Raw genomic sequence first — 23,333 nt, 5'->3', positions numbered from 1 at the left:
TTCGCCGACATTGTGAGTCGTCAAGTACAAGAAAAGATCTTTGGTTTTCGTTTCGTGCGTCGATTTGTCCCAAGACGAAGGAAGCGAATTGGACAGAGAAAAAAAAAGACAAAAAAAAATCGGAATTCTGTATAAAACGCGTTCTTTTATTTTTTAAATATATATATACTCACTTATATTTATAATATAGAAACTATTTTTATCTACACAATTTTGGGTCCTGAGCACTGGTGGAAATTTCGAGAAAAAAAAGCTTGAATCAAGAAATACGATAAAAATGATGTTTTCCTCAATCTTTACATCGTAATTCGCGCGTACATTAAAACCAAAAGTAATTAAGACAAATACGCGTCGAAGATATATACATATTATACATGTAGAAAGGGAATGAAAACTTCGAATCTGCTCATGGTCGATCGGAGAAAATCGTGAAATTGACGAGAAAAAAAATAAATGAAAAGGACGAACGATATTAAAATATCCAGCTTAAAGAGAGACAGTCTCGTTAATTTACAGCCACGGATGCCACGACGGATCCATTCGACAGAGATTGTCGTGGCTGTTGGCGGCCGCGACGAGGGTACCGACTTTGCTGTCAGTTCCGTCGAAATTCGCGAGGGAGTTGAGTCTCGTCACGATCGCCGTCACCGCCCGCGTTACCATTGTTATCAAGAGTTCACCCTTCATTTCCCCAGGAACTTGTGACGCGTTCTCCGAATCCTCCTGCTTTTTGTTGTGATCGGCGATCACCTCGTCTCGCAATATTGCCCGCAGAATCGTGTGGACCTTGAAGGACGGTTGCACGAGACAACGAGCAGTCGCGATCGCGCTCGCGGTCAACGGTCCCGAAACACCTTTTCAAAATGGTCAAATAATTTTAGTTTTTGGGCACACGAATCCGTGTTTTTTCCTTGCTTCGTGCTCAGAATTTCGTTTACCTGTACTCGTGAGAAACTCGAGAATGTTTGGTGTAAGTCTGAAGGGCACAGGTCTGTTGGCGTCCAATTCACCGGATGTGTCATCAACGTCGAATTTGAAGTATGCTATGTTTATCAGTCCGGAATCTTGATGAACGTACATCATATCCGGATTTAGACGAGTCAGATGAAGAACGTACTCAGCGAAACAGGCAAGCGACAGTTGTAAAGTGAACTGTGAAAAAATAAAGTGGATTAATTGAAATGCGTGGAAGAAAAGGGATTCCATGAGTGAAGGATCAAGAACAGGGTTGAAAAAATGAGGAGAAATATGTCACCATTTTTCTGAAGGTCCAATAATCCGTGGCGGATGGGAAAGTTTTATTGGCCCAATCTTTGAGCATAGTTCGTGCGACCATTGTAGTCTGAACCTCCTTGAGAATATCCCTGAGCACTTGATGACTTGCTTGAGCTCCTCTGGCCTGGACAGTCGCGAGTCTCTCGTAATAACGAGCGATCGGTGCATCGTGCTCGATGCCGAGTTTAGCGCAGCCTTGCTTATAAATATCGAGCAAAGAGACTGAAGCTGGATTGTCCTCGACGAGACGCATCTGTGGCGATACTGCGACAACTCTTGGAACCGTGAAATGCAAGAATCGTCTCGAAGTTTCCTTCTGCTTCGCCAAGTAGTGATTCAACATTCGTAACAACTGCAGCACACGCTCTTCCCGTCGCGCGTCTCCCAGACCCGCGTCGTTCACCACCAAATACGGATACAAACGACCGTTGTGTCCACGAATTCGCAAACGTCGAGCCGCCGTGTTGTGACGCTGAACAACTTCGACGCGAGGCATGAATCGAGCTATTCTCACGAAATAATGCGAGTGCTGAAATGAAAATATATTTTTTTAGATCCAAACGATTTGTGGCACGTATGAAATTCTATGTGTGATCAATTACCTTGGGCAATAAAAATTCACCCGGCAACTCTACTTCCGCTGTTTTCAGGCTGAAATTACTAAGGAAACGGCATTTTTCCTCGATGAGAAAAGATCTGGAAGAAAACAGGAAGATTTTTACCGTAAGTATCGAATGTAAGATCGAAAGTCTAAAGGGAACTTGCGACGCAAACTTACTTTGGCAATTGTTTCGTTTTCCCTTCAAGTATTTTGATCCACTTTTTGAGCTTGCTAATGAGATTGTGGAGCAGCCGAGCTCCGGGCTCGGTGAAATCGAAATCGCTGGTGAATTGTCCTTTCATTTTTTGGAAAACTGGATCTTGAACCGTTGCTTGAGCACGACGTGCCAAAGACTCGGAAGCGGCGGAGCCAAAAGTATTGTTCACGTTTTGACTCGATGATATGTTTTCTGTAATCAAGTATTCGGTCAAACAGTGGAACGCAAATAAGATGATCATTTATAAATCTGTAGAACAAACTAATTACCGATTCCAATGCCAAACGTGGAGACGAGCTTTTTCACGAAATTGAGAGTGTGAGGCGTAATGGTTGCTTCACTGACTGCTCCACGGTTTTCGAACGCTATCGCGTAACATTTTGCGAGGCCTTGACGCAGCTGACGCAAAACTTCCTCGTACCAAGTCTCACGGAACCAGACCATCTTGATGGAAAAATAAAAAAAAACGTGTTATAACCCAAAATGATTAATATTGAAATGGCTGAATGTTCAAAGATGTTTGATCAAATTCAAAATTCCCAAGTTCTAAGTCAAACCAATTCTCTTGGCTACGAAATATGTGTACTTGAGCAAAAATGAAAAGATTGTTGGAAAAAAAGTAATATGACGCGTACATTAGGAAAATGGTATAAAAAAATTGTTTACTTGATCAACGATTCCTTCGAGACTGGACAGAATAGTGGGATGGATGTCTCTCTGCATGTGCATGATTTTGGAGCATCGCCACATAGGAGCAGTAGCTCGAATAGGTCCAGTTTCCTGTTGTCCCTGGCTTTGTTGATTGGTACCGGTGTTTCTGGTTTCCCCGACGTTTTCAGAGGTGGTGGCACCGCTGTTTTTGACAGCAGCGATTTCAGCGCTTTTGTATCGTTCTCGTTGTTCAATTTTCAGCGTAAGATAGAGAGTTCTGATGGAAAAATAAACAGCTTGAGGGAACATGCGTCCGACTTGACTGAGGAGATTGAGGATGACATTTCCGTCGTGTCGAACGAGGCACATGAGGAGTTGAGGGATCCAGGGTAGCCATTGAATGGGTGGTACGCCAACGGCGTACTTGTCGACCGCTTCGAGCAGGGAGTATTTGTCGTCATCGTAAGTGAGCAGCCAGAGTACTTTGGCGAGATATTTCCTCGATTTCGATTCGTTTTGATGTCGACAGGCGTGAAGGAAGCAGGTGATTGCGGATACGCCGATGGTGATTTGTCGGGCATCTCTGGTGAAAATGTGTTCGAGATAATCGCCCCAAAGAGCCCAAGCTTTGACGAGGGTATCGTGCAGCTGTACAGCAGCGGAGAAGGCTTTATTGGCATCGTCGGATCTGCCGATTTGTGAAAGTAGCATTCCCTTGAGAGCGTAGAATTCGGCGGTCATTTCCTTCGTGAAGTATTTAAGGTTCGTAGATTCGATGACTTCGAGACCTTCCTGAAGCTCGTTTTTACCAGCGACCGATGCCATTTGCAGATAGCACTTGACCTGCTGGCGAATCTTCTGGAAACAGTCGACGATCGGGACGCTGGGAATCGTGTAGATCCTGGACAGCGAGTCCAAGCAGACGCCGGTGAGATTGTGCTTCCTGGCGATTTTACCGAAGTGAATAATCGCCTGTGCCGAGGCGTGGACACCGAGCATCGAATGATTGGTCGTTTGGTCCTGTTGGGAATCGTAATGAGAGGATATAAAAGTATAATGATGCTGTCGCCATGTGAAAATGTCCGCCCAATGGCTGAGGTCGTCGGCAATCACCGGCAGCCGATTGCGCCAAGTTTTCACGATCGCTTTCATGTCATGCAGAGACGAGCTGCGACCGTGCAGCAAGCCCTGGTGTATCTGCATCGCTTCTTGGAGCTCCATGATCTGTTGAGCAGCTTGCAACAGTGGCAAGTGAATGTGGGAGACGATGTGAGGCAATCTTCTCCATTCTCTCATGCAAAGACTCGAAGCTAATTCGACGTAACGTTCGACAGCGGTGAAGTGTTTGTCTTCGCTGTGACAAATGGCGAGGTAGCCACGATAAAGGTTCACCTTCCAAGCCATCTCTTTGGGACAATTGTGTTCGACCTGAGCGAGAGCTTCTTTCATGACATTCCAGTTGGGAATGCGCCAGGAGCTCTCGACTATGAGGAATGGATTCGTTTCTGCTTTTTTACTTCCATAATCGAGCAGCAGGTCCCACTGATTGAGCTCCTTGGCGCAACGAATCCAGTGTTGTTCCCAGAGCATCGCTTCCCTCTGGGTTTTGAAAGGTGCAGGGGCGCTGGCAAAGTCCTGTTTGAATTTAGTCATCGCGACGTCGTATGCGCCTTGGGCCTGCTCGAAAAATCCCTGTTGCTCCAGCGCCGTTGCCTGCAGGGTCTCCTTGTAATGGGCGTGCTTTTGCCACAGCCCGGACCACATGTCCTCCTCGCAGAGCTGAGAATACATGTCGGAGAGTGAATCCAACACTTCGGCGTGGGGGCTGTTGTCAGGCTCGAAATCGTAGCAATCGTTTTCTCGTTTCGCCCGATTGGCAGCGGTCGCATTGTCGAAAGCCATTTGTTCGAGGCAGAGGGTCATTCGATGCCAGAGATTGTGAGATCGTCCGAGATATTTCATGAGTGCAGGACGCATCGGAACCGGTGGATCGCACCGCGTCATAGACTCGACGAAGGTCGCGATCGCTGACGGATGACAGTCTTTTTGGATGACGTGAGTACCGCTACAAACGAACGGGACCATTTCAGCGATCAAAAAGTTGTGCTGATTGTCGTCGAGGATAGACCACAGTCTTGGGAATATGTCGAGCCAAACGCGTTCAGCGAGGGAAGTGTCCATGTGACAGAGCTGAGCAGCTGCGACCAGCAACTGTTCCGTTCGAGTTTTCCTAGAATTTTCGAGGAAATCAGACTGCTTAACCATCAACTGAGCGATGCTGGCTTTCTGGACGATTTGCATCATGTCTACATCCGGTGTCGTTGGCCCTTCGTTACCAGCGAGATCGAGATCCAGCAGCTCGTCTTTGACGTCGTTGACGTTGAGCCCACCGTTGCTTCCTTCACTAATTTCTTGGGGCTCCTCTTTCACAGCTGTGTAGATCACGAAATTCTTCTGTTCCTCGCTGTCCGACATGCTTATTATCGCGCTGATAGACGGCAGGAGCGTGTCACGGTTGCTCAACTGTATTTGGCTCGTCGAATCAGCTGTGACGATCAACAACTCGATGCACTGCTTGATCCAGTAATGCGGACCCATCGCGTCCCAGCTCTGACTGCAAACAATGTACAAAAGACGATCAAAGAGTCTTCTTTGCATGGATTTATCAAAAACATCGAAAAATCGCGATCTTATGTGAGGCTGGATACAACGAAGACCGGAGAGGAAAGCTGGCTCGAGTTTCGACGTCAGCTCCGAAGATTTGAGGCTCTCGTCGCAGTAAACGTAATTAACGAGTTCCAAAAATTGTCCGTTGAGCTCAAGATCGTCGGGGAATCTTTTCTCCACGTACTGCATCATTTTGACTAGCAATATTGACTTTTCGCGTAAACAAGGAGCCTGATTAACCGCTATGGGGTTCTTGTTCTTCATCCATTCCTCGAGCATTTTCGTGATGGCCTTCATGACTTTGATGTCTTGGGTTTTCTCGATAAGACCAACAAGAATCGAGCCTATGAATGACTTGCGCATTTCAACGCCCATAACGACCACTCGATTTTTCACGAGATCCAAGCTCAATATGAGAAGCTCGCTTCCAACGGGATTCGCCTCGGTCTGCGTCGGGTGCAAATGATCCTTCGCCATCCTGTGCAGCACACGCATGAAGGGCGTTATGTTGCGATCGATGTAGCTCTGATTATTGGTGCAGGCGGCTTTGAGCATCATCAGAGTCCCGAAAAGAGTGCTCGGAGTCGCCGAAGTATTTTTCTCGTAAGCAGCGAGCCCCTCGGTGATGAATTTACCGACGGTCGTGTACAGAGTGTCCAATTCCTCGTGCTTCGAGCCGACGGTCGAAGACGTTGGTTCTGTAGGGAAAATGGTCATGAGTCTGGACAACAAACCGTGCACGAGCCTGATGACCTTGGTGTTCGTGCTCGCGATACAAGCGCCTAAGCCTCTTTGCAAAGGTTTGAAACTCGCCAAAATTTGTTCTCGTTTCATCACTCCCAGCAGAAAGGTGAGAAGCTCAAGGGCCGTGCAAATGTTGCCGTAATTCGGTTGGTTGTTCTCAACGCTCGCGAATACTTTGTCGAGGAAAGCGAGCTTGAGATCGCAGGACTGTGGCCAAACGTCGGGCTTCAGAGCCATCTTTAGAAGCGTCACGCAACGCCGGGACAATTGTTCGCCAGGATTTCCTTGTGTCGTGGTCGCGTCGTTAACCTGACAGGCGAGACGAAGCAAGAAATTCAGTATCGCGTCGGCCTGGGCTCTCTCTATGGGTTTCGTCGCCCCGGGCTCCATACGCGGCGCGACCAAAGCGACCGTCGCGGTTCCGGACGGTCCTTGGGTCGCCAAACGCTTGTTTCCCGTTGGATCTTCCGGTAGTTGACGGCGAACCGTTCCCGTCATCGTTCCCGTTCCACCAGTTTCTACGTTTTCGGCCTCGTCCTTAATCCTGTGCAATTCCCACTTGATTATCACCTCGGCAAGCTCCACGGCCAATCTCCGGTGTTCGATGGTCGCAGTCGGTGAAAATCCGAGTCTCTGGATCGAGTTGACCATGTGCTGAACCAGGTGATGTCGCACCGGGTAATACACTTTGTAGTGACGAACTACCAGCTGGAGAATGTGAAAGAGTTGCTGCATCGAGTGGCCCTCTTCGACGATTATCTTTTTCGTCCAGTGGGTCAACATCGTGTTACCATCCTCCATTCTGACAGGCATCGCCGGAGTCAATATCTCGAGGGCTTGACGCACCACGTTGCGAGCTTCGACCGCGTGGGCTTTCAGAAGACTGTGGAACACCTGGAGAACGATCCTCTTGTGGATGGCAAACTTGGCGATGATGTGGCTCAGCAGGAGATGTCCGTGGTAGCGAGTCGCGGGATCGACGCAATTTTTACCGAGCAAACAGGGCCACGCGAAAGTCATGAGTCTTCGGAGCTTGTTGCCCTGGCGCTTGTTCGTCACATCGTGAATGTGCTGAGATGCTTGCTCTACCAACAGACAGGAAAATTGGAGGAGCGAAATCCTCACGCAGTCGGCTGACCTGAACGGGTTGTCCGGATCGATGATTTTGCTGATAAAGACCGAAACAACGTTCTCCGGATTTTCCTGGTAAGGCATCGGCGCACCGCCCACCAATTTCGTGCCCTCGCCGCGCTCGAAACTAACGGCGAAGCACGGAATGACGATCAGCTGTAAAACCTTCGCTTTTAATTCTTGGGACATGTTGTTAGTCGGGAAATGATCGACGAAGCGGAAGAACGCGCTTCTTTTCCATTCCACTGTGTACTCCTGAGCGACTGTGTTCTCGAGGAAGTCCCGAAGGAACTGGAAATCGGGAATGAACCGATCGCAAGTCGCTCGTAAAAGTTGAAACAGCAAATCTATGTCGTTCGTATGATGTCCGAAATAATGTAACAATATTTTCCCAATTAATTTCGGCTCCTTCCACCTGCAGAAATCAACGCTGTCAACGCGCTTGTGCAACGCATGATAATCGTCGTTGCACCAAATTTGTTTAACGGCCGCAACCAACTGGCTTTGATTCGAGAGCCATTGATCGTCGAATTTTATGAGAATGGAAATGATCCTTATCGCTTGATGCTGTAGCTCGCTCTTCTCGGTGCTGCTGAGATTCGAGTTTGTTTGAGAGTGAGCGAGCAGCATAGTGATCAGTCGTGGCGTGCTGTTGTGCAGAACATCTCTGAACGGTTTTCCTTCTTTGTGCTTAACGAGAAACTCCAAATAGCGGCTCCACTGCTGATCTTTGATGTTGTTGTCGTGGAGCATTAAATTGAGGGTTTCCGTAGGATACCGGAGAAGAAATCGCATAAGCGGTATTCTGAACGGACTGGAAGCTTCGACGAGGAGAGATTTTTCAGTTTGTAGAACGAGGCGACACAAAACGTCGATAAACTTGGGGGTGGCCGCTGGAGTTTGATGAAAAATGCCGATGATCGTCGCGATCTTTTGCTCGTTTTCTCCAGTTCTCACGACACCCTTGTTCGTTTGTATCAAATTTTCCAACAATTTTTTCAAATGTTGAACCAATTGTTCGCAGAGAGTGATGCTGAACGTGCTGGGAAAGAGTTGCGTCAGGTAGGACAATCTCTTGACGCAATTGAGGCTCAAATTTCTGTGGTCGCCGAGAGTCAGCAGCATCGGACGCATTATCGCGTGCACCGATTCCATGTCGATTTGGAAACCGGCGATGAACTTTTGCATGCACTCGAAAGCGGCTTCCTGGAGCTCGGCGTTTGGTTTCTCGAGGGCTTTGTACAAAACACCGAATATTTTTTCGCGGCAAGCGACAATGTAGTGACAAGCGGCGAGAGCTCGAAGCGCTGATTTTCTCAGGGGTATCAGATTCGAGACGGATTTGTAGCAAGGCAATTTGTTCAAATTAGCATCCTCGGCTTCGCTGAGAGCGAGTAATTCTTGAAAGAATGTTTTGTGCTCTCCGACCGTCAAGTCGATGGTGAAGAGTCGCGGCGTTAGGGTTGTGCAAAAAGTGTTGCCGTCCATGAGACCAATTTGAGCGTTGGCTGGCTGGTGACGCAGCAAATGTTTCTTCGGTGGAATCATGTCAGCCAAAACTTCTTTGTGCGGCTCCATGACTTCGGTGACGCTTTTACATTGTATTTCAGCGAGTAATCTCAGCGAAGACATCGCCTGTTCGCGTACCATGGTGTGGGGCGAGGTCACTTGTCTCACCAACTCGTGAGTCACTTCGTAAAGGCTTTTGTTTTGAGCTTCGAGCAATTCCTGGTTGCAATCTTGGCCTCCCGAGTTGACGCATACGCGCAGCATCTCCTCCAAGTTCGCTTTGGCCATGTCTATCGCACCGTTCGACACTTCACCGGTTAAATCCATCATGACGAACATGAGAGCTTTGAGAAATACAAATAGATGATTGAGAACCCATTTCGTGGCCATTCTCTCGAATAGAAACTTGATGGCGATGCAGCCACCGAGTTTGGCGTACCATGCGCGCTCGTAACACAACGAGCACATTCTCTCCGCGAGATATTCCATCAGTGGCAATTGACAAGCGCGTTCCTTGCTGCCGAGAATGTTTGTTGCTGTTTCAAGGATCAAAACTAAGGCAAGATTGCCCGGTTTGCAGAGCTCTTTTTCCTCGTGTCCCATAATAACGGCGAGAGCATCGATCAGCACCAGAGGATCGAGTCCTTGACATCTGTAGCTGGATCTGCCGTTGCAAGAGAAAGGTCCAGCTTGTTGAGCGATAGCGACCATCGTGTAATGACGTACGAGAGAAACCATCGTTCCCAGAACCGATTGGCGGAGTTCTTTGATTGCAGCGGCGACGAAAAGTCCGGTGAGAGCGGTTTGTTGAACGTTTCGCGCAACGACGTCGGTGCATTTGTAATGAGGTCCTTGTTGATGCGGTATTTTGCCTTCCTTAAAGCTCGGATGTGTGAATAATTTGTAGAGAGTCGTTCTGTCGTCGTCGAGACGGAGCGAGGCGGCGAGATAACAATTGATTACCTCCCAACACTGTCGCCTGTAGAAAGGATCAGTCGTGTTTGATTTCAAGGCTGTAAACGCGGTCTCGATTACTTTCTCGACCGGAAAATCTATCGGTTTTCCAGAGTCTTGTATATTCGCGATGACAGCTGGGGAGTTAGTTTCGCGATCGTTGTTGTCGAGTCTCTGCGGTTCGATCATCATCTTACGATTGCCGCCGCCGAATTTACCGAGAACTCGAAAAGCCACGTGAGCTACTTGGTCCGTCGGGTTCCTCAATGTGCGCCAGAGCGCTTGCATCAGATCGGCACGTACCGGTTGAATGTGCTCGTAGAGAAAATCTGGCTGTAAATTGTCGACACAGAGCTCGAGCGTTCGCAGACCTTGGCTCACCAGTGTGTGACTTCCATTGAGAGCTGAAACGAGAGGATCCATCAGCATAGGCAAATAGGGCAGTAACGAACTCAGGCGCACCGGGACTGTTAGGCAAAGTTCTACGAAAAGATCTTTCATGTGCTGCTTGTGAAGACCCGATTGGAGGCGATTCAAACCCTCTAGTAGATTCGGCAGAAGCGGCAAAAATTCTTGGTACAAAAGATCGTGAGATCCGCCTCCGATCGAGCGGAAAAGTGCCCGAAGCAGTAGGAAGTAATTATACGGCTCTTTAGCCGACATGGCGAGTTCCATTGATCGGTTCACGATCTGGTGCAAATGAGGACGCAGCATGTGCTCGTTCTCGGCTGGAAATAAAGACACGCTACCGAAAACTAGCTTGAAAAGCCTCAGATACAAATTGCTACGTTCAACGTTCGAGCCCATGTCGTCCATTCTTTCGAGAAGATATTCCACGAGCACGGTCGCGAAAATCGGGGACGTCGTTGGATTAGCGAGAAAGGAATTCCCGACGATTTGCAGAGCGCAATTCTTGAATATTCTTTCGACCATGTAGTCGATCGTGGTGGAGAATATTTCTTGAAACGTTTGGGGATTCATCATTGAGAAAACACCGCTGAAGTGTTCCAAAACTTCCTTTTCTTCCTTGGTACGAACGGTTTGAGGTTGTGCGGGTCGACCGGCTTGCGCAACGGCACCGACGCCCGGTGGCCCGATCGTGTAAATGTCCAACGCTTGTAACGCCCATTTGACCAATCGTATGAATACCAACGTTTCCTTGGGCTGAAATTGTTTGGACTGAGCGACTTCGCCGGTTTTGCAATTAGCACAGCCCCAAGTGATCGTTTTCACCCCGCAGACGAGAGTTTTAACGAGACTCCGATAGTCAGCGACGTTGTAGTTTACCGCTTGAGAAGGTGGAAACCCAAATTTCGATTTGCCCGCGTCTTTGTCCTCGTTCGGATCGACTATTTGAGGCTTTGTGTCTTCATTCTTGATCTCCAAGTTTGTTCCCGCCGTTCCCGAAGCGGCTTTTGATTTGTTCAGCAACACCGGCATCTGAAGCTTCGTTATCGTTTTGAACTTGAGCACGAAAACCTCCAGCATTCGCATCAACAATTCTCGTCCTTGATTGCTGTTCTCAGCGTCGCTGCGCTGGCGAATACACTCGACAAGATTCAACAACAATTTGCACGACATGGTTTGTATCGTCGTCGGTAAACTCTGGTCGTGGACGTTTTTACTGAACAAATGAACGGCGCGAGCCAAATCGCTCAATGGCAAAAGTTGACGGACGTGATGCACCAAATCCGCCAACGTCGAATAAGCCAACGGTCTCAACGACTCGTGGGTCGTCCAACCGTGACCTAGCAAAACATCCTCGTCGAAGAGCCGCTCCATGTGGGGTACGAACTTCGTTCGCAGATCCGTCGCCAATATGTGACGCGCCGCAATCAACAATTCCTTTCGCAAATGCGCAACTTCCATCGGACACAACGTCAACAATCCCAACATCCCTTTCACCATCATCGTGCTGTGTTGCGACACAACGTCCTGATAAATTCTTATTATGTACGCCAAAAAGCTCAACGTTTTTATCTGCGCTCCCATAAAATCGACGAATACTTCTTTGTTGAAAGCCGGAGACGCCCGATGCTGCGGACTCGGCTGTAGCGTTATTGTCGTCATTATCAACGGTATAAAATCTGAGACGTCCTGATGCACGTTCTGCTTGTATATCTGGTACATCAGCACCACTATTATTGGCAATTCCTGTAGCACTTTCAACGACATCACCGCTTTTGGAATGAGATTGTACTGCAAACATAAAAATCAAGTTTTAGATTCGTGCAGAAAAAATTTATCAGAGAAAATCAATACAAAAAGTTTAAATTTTGGTTTTTTTCATTTTCAATAATTATCCAAAAATCTTTTTTCTTCAACATCCAAAATGCTGTTATTCTTTCTGAACTGTGATGTTCATTTAGACTTCTCGGATCCAGATATATCGATATCAGCTGATGAATTTAATATCTCAACAAATTTAATTGTATTTTCATAGAAAATTGTTACAGTAAGATCGAAATGGAGCGATCAATTTTGAAAGCTTTTTCACAAGATACGATTTCGACTCACCGTGACGACCGTTCCATCAGCAGCCTTTTTCTCGCTCTGAATCGCCGTTATTGTGAACGTTTCCTTCAGCAATGCATCGATGTTAATTTCCGAAAGTTCCTTCACTTGAAGGGGTGGACGAGGTTCGAATATTTTTGGCAAATTTTTCGGCAATTCGCTGTATATTGATTTGACAAATTGCAGAAAGTGCTGGATCTGGAAAATGCATGAAACGTTTATGACGCCGAAAATCAGCAGAATTGTAGGAAAACAATAGTTACAAAAAGTGCGTACCTCAGGATTGAAAGTCGGCCTGTACTGTTTGTGAAGTTCGATTATTATTCTCAAGCAAACGAGGATATTTTCCTCGTTCTCAGTTTCAAGGAGTTTCAGCATCAAGCTTAATATTTGTTTGACGTAAGGGCGCAGATACTCGTTCGTTGGTAAACGATGGATCATTTCGAGTATGAGTTTTCTCACTTGTTGAATATTGTACTCGCTTATAAAATGAGGCTCGCCTTCCTGAAGGATCTTGAGGAATATTTTCATCAAATGATCAAGGAACGCTGGATATTGGGACGAGCACATTATCACCTGAAATAAAAATTCAAATTCGATCAGTACGAAAAATAATTTGAGTGGAAACTGCAAGTTTTGATCGAGCATGTAATTAATTAGGAAATGAATTGTCAATTTAAAGTTACTCGAAAAGTATTGAAATATAGTTACCTCAAAATTTTCCGACAGCTCTTGAGCTGCTTTGAGTTTGAGCTCGTCCTTCGAGCCCGGATCAGCCAGCATCGTTACGTACGATCTGTACGTATTCATCTGAGTCAATGGATCGGGCGGCGCCATTTTTTTGAATTTCCAATCCCTCTTCGTTCTTCCGCAAATTCGTAGAACTTGGACGTCCCACTGGTTATATCAATGGGACTATTCGCTTCTCTGATTAAACCTGGAAATGCATAAATTTTTTTCCCATTAGGAATCAAATTTAAAAAAATTGGAAGAACTATTGAAATGTTTTGAAATTTTGGTCCAGGAATAATTAAATTTTGATTGCTCATGTGACTTTCCTCTGGTGCGAATCGATTCAACGCGATAAAAAACCACCAGGTATTCCACCACAATATTTTTCCTGCGATCGATGCAGCCTTCGGAATCATTTCGTGGGTGGAATGACGCAGGGAAGTTCGATGAATACGTGCTAAGAAATATTTTTATCGCACCTTTTCGTTCTGGCACGTTCCCACTCAAAGTGCAAGATCAATGATTCGAGGTGCCTATCAAGGTCAAGAATAAACAAACTCCTTGGTAACGAAATTCATTGCGGCATGTTGCACGATATCTCAAAACTCTCCCGCGCAACTTTTTAGTTCTATTTCACACTCCATAACAGCAAGATGTAAATCCGGAGGGAAATTTGAGAAAAAATACCAACGATCTCTAAAAACGATTCGAATAACGAAGGACTTTTTCTTTTCAATCGAATAACTCGGTCAAATTATCCGGAGAATCAAGGATTTTTCGTGACTCGAGGTTCAAAAAATCTTCGAATCTTCACAATGGACGAAAAAGTCATTGATTCCATTTTTTCCGGCTCCCTTAAGTCCCTTCCACCGGTGAGCTCGAAAATTGTCAGGATTTTTACAAGCTCGACGTTTACTGGTAAGAAAGCCTCTCAAAGTCGATAGGATCGAGTTCGAAACGAATGATTTTTCTGAAATTTTCATCGTTTGCATAACACGCAGACACTACGATGGAAAGGAACACTTTGATGGCGCAGTGCTACCCGAAATTGAAGGATTACTGCAGAGAGAAGCACGGTCTGGAGTTTCAGGTGAGCAGAAGCTTTTCATTTTTTCTCATTTTCATTTTTCTACAAATTTTCGACAATAACTCTTCTCATTTTGGAATTGGGTTGCAAGGATTTGACTTTGGGTGTAAAAATGACGTTCGCAGGTGGTCGACATGAGGTGGGGTGTGAGAGACGAGGCAACGGACGATCACATGACCACTGAGTTGTGCATGCGTGAGATCGAGAACTGCCAGCGATTGTCGATGGGCCCAAATTTCGTGGTAATTATTTTGAACCGTCACGATCCTTTTCTCAAGTAATTAAGGAGGATCGTCGAATGAATTTGACTTTGATGACCTTCTGCCAAGGTTTTTCTCGGTCAAAAGTACGGCTACAGACCGATTCCCACTTACGTTTTGAGCTCGGAGCTCGAGATGCTGAGGAACGAGCTCGACAGTCAGGGAATGGATGTCGAAGTGTTGGACACTTGGTACAAAAAAGATAGCAATGCCGTGCCACCAACGAGCGTTCTGCAGCCGATTTCATCGATTCTCAAAAATTTCAACAACAAAGTACAGCGATTTGGAGTAGCAAAACTACCGCTTTTGCTTCGGGCTGCACCCTCCATTGATTTGCCTCTCTCTTTCCAGCGAATACCGAAACTTCAGCAAGAAGATCAAGCAATTTGGTGGGACACGATGCTCAAGATGCAAAAATTGTTTCGCAAGGGTGCTCAGTCGCTCTACAACAACGGAAAATTCGACAAGGACACAATGCACAATTATTTCATGTCTGGTTCGACGATACTTGAAGAAACATTGACAATCGATCGTTATCAGCTTCCCACACCGCGCGTAGCATAGAAAATGGCTAATAATGTGATTTTTGTGCCCACAGTTACCGAACGTGAAGTCATAAACGGTTTGCTGAACGTGAAAAACACGAAGAACCACGTGCTCGCTTACGTTCGTTACATAAATAACATAAATTTACAAAACTTGAGAAAAGCCGGACTTTTTCTCGACATCGCGAACAGGAGTCTCGACAACGAGGCCTCGAGATTGCTGGCTGATTTGAGGGACGTGAGAATGCCAAATAAGATTGAAAGTGCCAACTTGCAGAGGTCAGACCCCAATCTTAACGCACAATTTTCAAATTTTCGTTCGAGCATTGGAATCAGTGAGAAAATCAATTTTATTGTCGATGAACTTGAACGCAGGTATACGGTCGAGTGGATCGGAAGGGAAGGTCTCGATCCCGAAACCCACAGTGAATATTTGCAACATTTCATAACCCATTTTTACCGCAATATGGTGAAGCTGGTCGATCGTGCTATGAGAAAGGAGGACAGTTCGGCACAGGGGCAGATGATAACTGAACTGTTGCAGCATTTGCACGCTTGTAACAATTCCGTGAGGGTACGTCGTTGTGAAAATCACTGAAAAAGTTCGTTTCTCTGCTGAGAAATTGAATCTGTTCGCCTGAATTTCTGGTGGCTCAACGAATCTTGGTGAAATTCATGAAATTCGACGAACGCCCAATTTGAAGAGCAACGAAAATTTTGTTGAATCAACGAACTCCGTTATTTCTCCGCGATTCGTTGATCCTTCAAAAAATTATGTTGATTCAACGAATTTCTTGTTTCAGTGTCTTTCGTTTGTAGAAAAATAAAATTGGCGCAGCTTCCATCCAATGAATGAGGAAAAGCAGCGATGAATCGATAATAAAATAACGATATTTTTGTTCGATTTTTTGCTTTCATCGGGAAAATTTCCTGGGGCATTTCAGGTGTTTTACGGTCGCGAGGATTCTCTCGTGAAAATCAAAAGCCACATGCTCGACGAGAACGAAAAACCTTTGGTTCTCTACGGCGAGGGAGGCTGCGGGAAAACGTCACTTTTGGCGAAAAGTGCTGGACTGAGCAGCAGCACTTGGCTCGTTGGGAGGAAGCCCATCAGCATTATTCGATATTTGGGAACGACTCCGGACAGCAGCGCTCTGACTCCGACTCTCATATCAATCTGTCAGCAAGCGAGTATCTCACTGAACTAATCAAGAAATTTTCTGTCTCCGTAGAAGTCAGTAAATTCAGGCCGATGGCACCGGTTTTCTTTGATTTAATGGAACGAAAACACGCTTTTAGATATCGTACAATTTCATGCTGCCCTTCGAAGAGATTCCCGACGACTTGGTGCCTCTGACGGCTTATTTCAAGCATCTCCTGACCCTGGCGACCCCCGAACAACCGATTTTACTGTTCCTCGACAGCGTCGATCAGCTGACCGGCACCCAGGGCAATAAACTGTCCTGGTTACCAACGAGGCTTCCACCGAATTGCAAAGTAAACAGAACGATCAAGGAATCGTCGCTGTCTTTCGTCTTCACAGTCCTTACAAACTTGCTCTTCTTCCAGATGATCTTATCCTGCGCTGCTGAAGAATCGAATCCGGTAATTTCCAGGGATTATCATCTTCTTCGTCGCATGATCGATACCGAAAATTGTTTCATCGAAGTTACAGCCCTTGGCGAAGAACTGGCCATGGACGTGATCAAGTAAATTTGAAATAACTTAGTTTTTAAATGAAACTCCAAAAGTTTGTTTCTCTCTCGAAATTTCATTTGGGATTCCGAAAAGTTGCATTTTGCAAAAAGAATAAAAATTTCAGCAAATATTCTGTTTAAACGTTTGAGAGCTTTCAACAAAAGGCTAAAATTTGGAAAATTTGTTGTTCTCGGTGTACAAGAATGTGGATGAAAACGGCGCACCGGGACCTGAACAATTATCAGTGGCGTTTGGTCGCAAACGCAATTTCAAAGTGTTCGTTGCCAATATTCGTGAAGCTGGTATTTGCGGAGATTTGTCGCTGGCGAAGTTACACGAAGCCAGCAGACACGCACTTGGCGAGTACAGTGATGGACAGCATAATGATGCTGTTCGAGAGGATTGAAAAGCAGCATGGAAAAATATTAGTTTTCCATGCACTCGCGTACATAACGGCAGCGAAGTCGGGATTGTCGGAGTCGGAGCTCGAGGATTTGATATCCCTCGACGACAAGGTACTCGACGACGTTTATCAGTACCACTTGCCGCCGGTGCGTCGAATTCCGCCGCTTCTCTGGACCCGGATTCGCAACGATTTGCCGAATTATTTGAGCGAGAGAGAGGCCGATGGAGTGAGCGTTTTGAATTGGTATCATCGTCAGTTCCGGGACACGGCCAAGGAAAGATACTTCAAAAATATGAACATGGCGATGTACTTTCACTCGATGATCGCTGATTATTATCTCGGCATTTGGGGCGGTGGAATACCGAAGCCTTTCAAATACACGGAAATCCAGAGGCACAGGTACGCTCGAAACGTCAAAAATCAATCGAGTCTCCAGCGGCTTGTAAACCAACGAATAATCCTCCGTTTTCGCCCTCTTCTTCGTAGATTCAATTTGACCGACAAGGAGGGCGTCGCCGACAGAAAAGTGCCGGAGCAGCCCCTCGCTTTTTACTCGAAGGAGGGAAAAATCTCGAGATACAATTTACGAAAGGTCGGCATTGACTCGAAAAAACGTTCGAGATCGTATTCGAGCCGGGTTTTTCACAAAGTTAACCGTTCTCTTTCCAGTTCGGTGAATTGCCGTATCATCTCATCAGGTCCAGAAGATTCAACGACCTCTTCGAAAACGTTTTGTTCAATTACGAGTGGCTACACGCGAAGCTCAGTTCTTGTCCCCTCCAGGCAGTGCTTTCCGACTTCGAGGACGCCTGCAACAACATCGAGGATCAGAATTTAGTGAGGTGAATTAAAAGAACGACGAAAATCGTGTCCATTCGAAGGAGTGGCATTCTGGGGTTTCATTATTTTTTTTTTTTTTTTCTTTTCCAAAGGGAATTGATGCTGGTTGCCGATGCGCTGCGATTGGGTGGCGCCATCCTCGGAAACCATCCAAATATGCTTGCTCCTCAATTGATCGGTCGCTTGTTACCGGAAATCGGCTGCAACGTCAACGTTCGAATGCTCCTGCGAGCTTGCGACAACGACGGTGTGAAAGATTGCGCTCTGCTGCCGCTCTATCACTGTCTCCATACGCCCGGCGGACCCCTGAAGGTCTCGATCGATTTGGTTCATTGAGATACTCGATTTTCTAGTGACTCGAGCGTTTGCGATCGTTGTCGATCCGGGGAGCTGGATCAAATGATGAAGCGATTCGAAACGATTTTCAGTACTCGTTGGAAGGTCACCAGTTCGCGGTTTTCGGATTTTGCCTGACCTCGGATTACCGGTACGTGGTTTCGATATCGAACAGATTCATCACCTGGGATCTGAGCACGAGCGACATGACTCGCGACGTCAATCCAGGAATCGAAGGAATCATGCAGCAGTTGGTGTTGAGTCCGGACAATCGTTACGCCGCGGCCTCAACGACAAACGATCAAATAGTCATTCTGAACACCCTCACGAGCGAGTTCGTCATCGTCGATAATCCGCTTCCGGAAGATGAAAAAGTCTGCGGCGTTCATCTGATGAACCAGTACGCTTTCATCCACGGTAAAAGCGAATGGTGCAGGTTCGATCTTCGGGGCAATTTATTGTCGAAACACACCAGTCCGGAGGACTCGAATCAGTGGCAAATCTTACGTGAGTCACTGGAAAAATGTTTGAACACGAAAACAATCATTTTTTTCATATTTTTGTTGGATTATTATTTCGGAAATATTATCGAAAGTATACAATGCGAACGATCAAACATGTTTTTGTATGAACGACTCGAGCTCAGAACGAAAATCCCAGGCGAAGAGCCATTGATTATTCAAGTTTGAGGATATCCGTTCTTTTATCGCGGATTACTCTGCAACGGTTAGAGTTAGCGCGAAAAACCATAGGACCGACCTTGGAGGGGATGAAATTTCCTATAAAAAAGCTCGTGGAGAAAGTCTTCTAGCACGAGTACTTCAGGCTTGAGGACTGATCGAAAATTTCTTGGTTCCAGGGCTCGAAGGTCAAATTTTTCAAGGCATATTTTCTATTCGCTCCCAAGACTGGGCCACTCGAGCTAGAGAGCTTTTGCGACAGCCATTTTTTAGCAAATTTTATCCTCTATGAGATTGGTTCAATGGTTTTTTTCTCTAACGCTAAGCGTTTGGAAGTTACGCATGGAAAAAGGATGGGGATTCGAGAAATTCAATGATTGAATCGACGAGGAACCCGAGGGGAAAATATTTTAGTTTTTTCCTCTCGGAATATCGTCCTGAACTCAAACTTCGCGCTCAGGAACGAACGGTGATACAATTATTTGAAAATTTGGATTGTAGTCGTCGAGTACACGAATCTCGAGGATTACAGAATTATTTTTTGGTCCGGGAGTCTCGATGATTCGGAAATGCTATTGCACACCTACAGGAAAAAAGTGTCGTTGGATCCGCTGAGATTTCACAGGTATTTTCGAGTGTGGATGGGAGAATCCGAATGGTTAGAATAAATAGAGAAAAAATGAAACTGAATGAAAACTCGAAAATCCACAGTGCCATGGTTTTGACGAGGGACAAAAAAATTCTGTTTGCCTGTACGACGAAAAACAATTCTCGTATCACGAAATACGTAGCCGAGGACGGATCTTCGTATTGGGAAAAGTTGACCGATATGCCAAGAGCTCACAACGACGATACCGAATACATATTGCAACTGAAACTAGACCGGGACGAGGAAACTCTTCTTGCTACAACTGGGAATGGATTTGTCGTGTGGATACTCGAGCACAAGAGTGATGCTGCTGTTTTATCTTTGCCCAACGGTGTTAGAAACATCAGTACTAAGATGCTCACCTCAAACTCCATAATGGTCAGCGGTAAAAAAAATTATGCTGTCGCCGGAGTCAGGTGAGCCAATGGATAATTTGAGTTCCAATGGAATCGAAAAAGATTTGATGAAAATGATAAAATTCAATTTGAAAATGTTATCATTCGAAATAGCAAATCAATTGTCATTTTATATTCCAAGGCTCCAAGGAGTAAATGAAAAAAAAATGATGAAAAGTTTCATTGAAATGATTTGAGTAGGAAAAATCTCTACGTCTGGAGCCTCGAAACGTGCGAACTCGTCAAAATTCTAGATGCCCATTTCGCAAGGATCATTCAACTCGAGGCTCTGACGATTGGCAATTGGAACAGTGTCATTACGTCGAGCATAGATCGAAGTGTCAAAGTGTGGAACATTGACAATATTTTCGAGCAGGTCCACGTCATCGACAGACACGAGCTCCAAATCGATTCAATATGGTAAGATCGAGTTTTAACTGCGAGAACGATTCATTGGAATTTTTGTTCTCAAAGAAATTGATGGAGTCGTCGAATATTCGTGGGAATTCAACAGTTTAGCCGAAGGCTGCAGTCTCGCTGTGACTGTAACGAGAGGCTGTGTCGGAGTTTGGGATTTGCAGGCAGGAAAATTGGTCTCCAAACTAGCGGATAGTCCATTGGGTGCCATTGTTACTCACGCAGCAATAACTCACGATGGAAAGTACGTGAAAGCAGTTTATGAACGTAAGAGTAAGAAAAATTGATTGATTATTGTGAATTTTGTGATGTCCATCATTTTCAAATACAAAGATTCATCGTATCGACCGAATCGGGGAATGTTTTGATATGGAATCGAATAACCGAGCAAGTGTTATTCAAAGAGGAACAGCCAGGAGTTCGTCAGTTAACTTTGTTCCAAGAGTCCACTAAGTTTTTGGCAGTATCTCGACCGAGCAATCCTCCGGGAGTCGAATGTATGCGTACAACGGCAACTTTGATAGTGAGAAGCATTCCAGATGGCAGAAGTTTATTCTCGTTGGAATATCCAGTGAGAAGTCACACCGGAATTCCTTTCCGTCCGGTCGTCCTCACTTCGGACGGCTCTTTCTTCGCTATCCCATCAGCTGACAAAGGGAGCCGTGATTGCGTCATTATTTACAGCACCAAAAATGGCGCTCTTGTCAATAAAATTCCCATCAAGTTGCCCGGCTTCAAAGAAATTGTCAGCATCGTACCAATGCCCAATAAAGCACACTGGATCGGCATCATTGGACCGGACAAAGGCAGCATCATGGATATCAATAAGAAAAAAATCATTAGATCCATCCCAAAGTGGAGCGGGAATATCAGCAAAGATGGGAAATACACTCTTTATGCGCCAAGCAGGTATTCATTCAGTTTGCGCTTCATTTTTAAGTAATTCTGAACTTTGCATCGCTCACACAGTCACAACAAAATGCTGATAATTTGATGAAGAATTTGAAATATTTTTGTGTTTGTAATATTCTATCTGCTATGATCTGTAAGAAATGTTGTTCTAGAACTTTTACAAATTTTATGTTTAAATTCAAGAAAAGGTTCAAATTCTATTCAATTTTTTTCATGATATTCTGGCTAATATGTTCATCGTGTCACTTTTCTTTTTCCATTTCATGCAATGATTTACTGAATATTTTTATAACTTCTAAATACAAAACAGAGGAGGACTCGAACTAATAGAGTTGAAAAAGGGGACAACTGTCAAAACATATATTCCAAAAGTTGCTGAAGGAGTGTTCACTGTGATTTCCATGTTCAATAGGACCGATGAATATGTTCTGTATTATCACAGTGGAAGGAAAACTATAAGGGTTTTCAGGTAATTGCAATTTGCTTGGAAACTCAAAATTGGTACAGAAAGTACTGATTTTTCATTATTCGGTATTAACAATTGAAATTGAAAATTCATGTCACAGATCATCAGATTGTGAACTGATAGCAAATTATCGAGTTCAAGCAGAACTAAGCGCAGTTGACAGCACTTACGACGGTCGTGGAATTGTTTTGGGTACGGTAGATGGTTGTGTCTCTGTACTGGCCATAGCTGATCCCCAAAAGCCAGAAATGAAGGATTATCTCAAAAATTTACCATCGCGTGACGAGCAGGTAATAGAAAAATATTCATAAATGATTATAAACATAAAAATAAATTCATCGCAGTCAGATATTTTTTCATTTTACTAATCTACACATGAATGATGCCAATAATGCGATGTATGATGGGTAGAGTTGAGAAATGATCGCAATGAACTTTCCTGAAAAAAATATCGCGTATAGTCCAAACAAACAGTGTTATGCAAAATTCGACACGACACTGTGAAGGTTATGTTTGCCTGTCGATCGCGTGCGTCTATTTTTTACGATACTAGCCGGGTGGACGATACATCATAAATCAGTTGAGATTTACCGTTTGAGTATATATTTCCAAAAAAAATGAGGAAAACTCGCGGTGAAATTGCAATACATTTGTGATTGTAGTAACAAAACTTACATTGATTTGACGTAAGGTTATCCGGCCGTCCGTGTAGCTGCACCGACGACCACTCCGCAATTTTTTTTCACGCTTCACTCTCGCTACGAAACTTTAAGATTCTCGTCACATTTTTGTTATGATCCGGCACATCGCGATACGTTTAATCGTTAAATCCTCAACTCACGTCTTTCCTTATCACTGAATAAACAAGTAAACAAATTTTTAAACAACCAAATTCGCGATGGGTCCAGTATCAAAAACAGCAAAAAAATATACCTGCGCGGGATGTCAAACTCAAAACCTTGGAGACTAGAATTTCAACTAGTTTCATCGCGCGCCGTCACAAAACGGCGCCGTACGACCTTTTGCAAAGCGGCATCGCTGATCGCAGGTTTTATCCTGTAGCTATCTTCGTGGTAACGAATTCACGTTTGAAGAAACACCCTTACAAAATATATTCAAATAATTGTTGTGAAATATGTAATTTCACTTAAAAACAAAATTATTTTACCATTTTGAAGCGCATAAAACATTATTTAATTTGCAGAAATAGTGTTCATAACCTCTTTTGTATCACGTAGCAACGACGCACTCGTCCCTCACTAAATGTGCGGGAAATTTCGAAGGATAGCTGCGTGATTAAATGAATCCTTCGGGCGCGTTCGGGGAGTCGCTATTTGCGCTACAAACGCTAACGTTATCATTGAATGATATTACTATATCTTGTATTTTTAGCGCAAATAGCGACTCCCTGAACGCGCCCTTAGTAAATGCTCTGATATCGTCTCAAGTGAGTGTTTATCAAGTAATAAAACGTAATCATTTATCTTTCAGTGGAAAAAGAAAATGGAGAAGCAGCGGGCGGCGATAAAATTTAAAGCTGCAGCGCGAATAGCTCGAGTGACTCACGATCTGACGAATGCTGTGAGAGCTGCGAACATGGAAGTAGAAAATGGAGAGGAAACTGATAAAGAATTAGAATAGAGGGAT

At 45.0% G+C, this 23,333-nt stretch overlaps 2 protein-coding genes across 2 annotated transcripts; one reads left to right on the top strand and one right to left on the bottom strand.

The window, feature by feature from the left end:
* Window positions 1–125: 125 nt before the first annotated feature.
* Nipped-A (Transcription-associated protein Nipped-A) lies at window positions 126–22,886 on the bottom strand. The gene is made up of 11 exons (XM_043424552.1): window positions 22,362–22,886; window positions 12,975–13,200; window positions 12,540–12,839; window positions 12,267–12,461; window positions 2,760–11,948; window positions 2,363–2,537; window positions 2,054–2,285; window positions 1,878–1,971; window positions 1,256–1,804; window positions 939–1,152; window positions 126–854 (listed from the first exon to the last, which is right to left on the bottom strand). Exons 2-11 carry the CDS (start codon window positions 13,098–13,100, stop codon window positions 511–513), a joined length of 11,418 nt encoding a protein of 3,805 aa, XP_043280487.1. The 5' UTR covers window positions 13,101–13,200; window positions 22,362–22,886; the 3' UTR covers window positions 126–510.
* On the top strand, window positions 13,639–23,327 carry LOC122413894 (NACHT and WD repeat domain-containing protein 2). Its single transcript, XM_043424554.1, has 23 exons — window positions 13,639–13,913; window positions 13,997–14,085; window positions 14,208–14,324; window positions 14,412–14,615; window positions 14,694–14,838; window positions 14,941–15,166; window positions 15,263–15,461; window positions 15,832–16,074; window positions 16,187–16,384; window positions 16,457–16,596; window positions 16,788–17,390; window positions 17,478–17,583; window positions 17,661–17,833; window positions 17,924–18,143; window positions 18,260–18,674; window positions 19,349–19,472; window positions 19,559–19,912; window positions 20,093–20,311; window positions 20,406–20,552; window positions 20,642–21,217; window positions 21,531–21,689; window positions 21,787–21,976; window positions 23,178–23,327. Exons 1-23 carry the CDS (start codon window positions 13,811–13,813, stop codon window positions 23,325–23,327), a joined length of 5,100 nt encoding a protein of 1,699 aa, XP_043280489.1. The 5' UTR covers window positions 13,639–13,810.
* The last annotated feature ends 6 nt before the right edge of the window (window positions 23,328–23,333 follow it).

This window comes from Venturia canescens, chromosome 7, assembly GCF_019457755.1.
Source record: "Venturia canescens isolate UGA chromosome 7, ASM1945775v1, whole genome shotgun sequence".
In the NCBI taxonomy this organism is placed as follows: domain Eukaryota; kingdom Metazoa; phylum Arthropoda; class Insecta; order Hymenoptera; family Ichneumonidae; genus Venturia; species Venturia canescens.
Note: the sequence above shows the minus strand (reverse complement) of the source record. Positions and strands in the feature narration are given on the sequence as shown.

Bases quoted from the DNA above. Each gene is read 5' to 3' on its own strand.
- Nipped-A (XM_043424552.1), bottom strand. From the start codon at position 13,100: ATGGCGCCGCCCGATCCATTGACTCAGATGAATACGTACAGATCGTAC. The intron at 11,949-12,266 runs GTGAGTCGAAAT...TTATGTTTGCAG, and splicing joins CTGATGGAACGGTCGTCACG to TACAATCTCATTCCAAAAGC. The intron at 855-938 runs GTAAACGAAATT...CATTTTGAAAAG, and splicing joins CGAGTTTCTCACGAGTACAG to GTGTTTCGGGACCGTTGACC.
- LOC122413894 (XM_043424554.1), top strand. From the start codon at position 13,811: ATGGACGAAAAAGTCATTGATTCCATTTTTTCCGGCTCCCTTAAGTCC. The intron at 14,616-14,693 runs GTACAGCGATTT...CTCTCTTTCCAG, and splicing joins TCAAAAATTTCAACAACAAA to CGAATACCGAAACTTCAGCA. The intron at 18,144-18,259 runs GTCTCGATCGAT...AACGATTTTCAG, and splicing joins CGCCCGGCGGACCCCTGAAG to TACTCGTTGGAAGGTCACCA.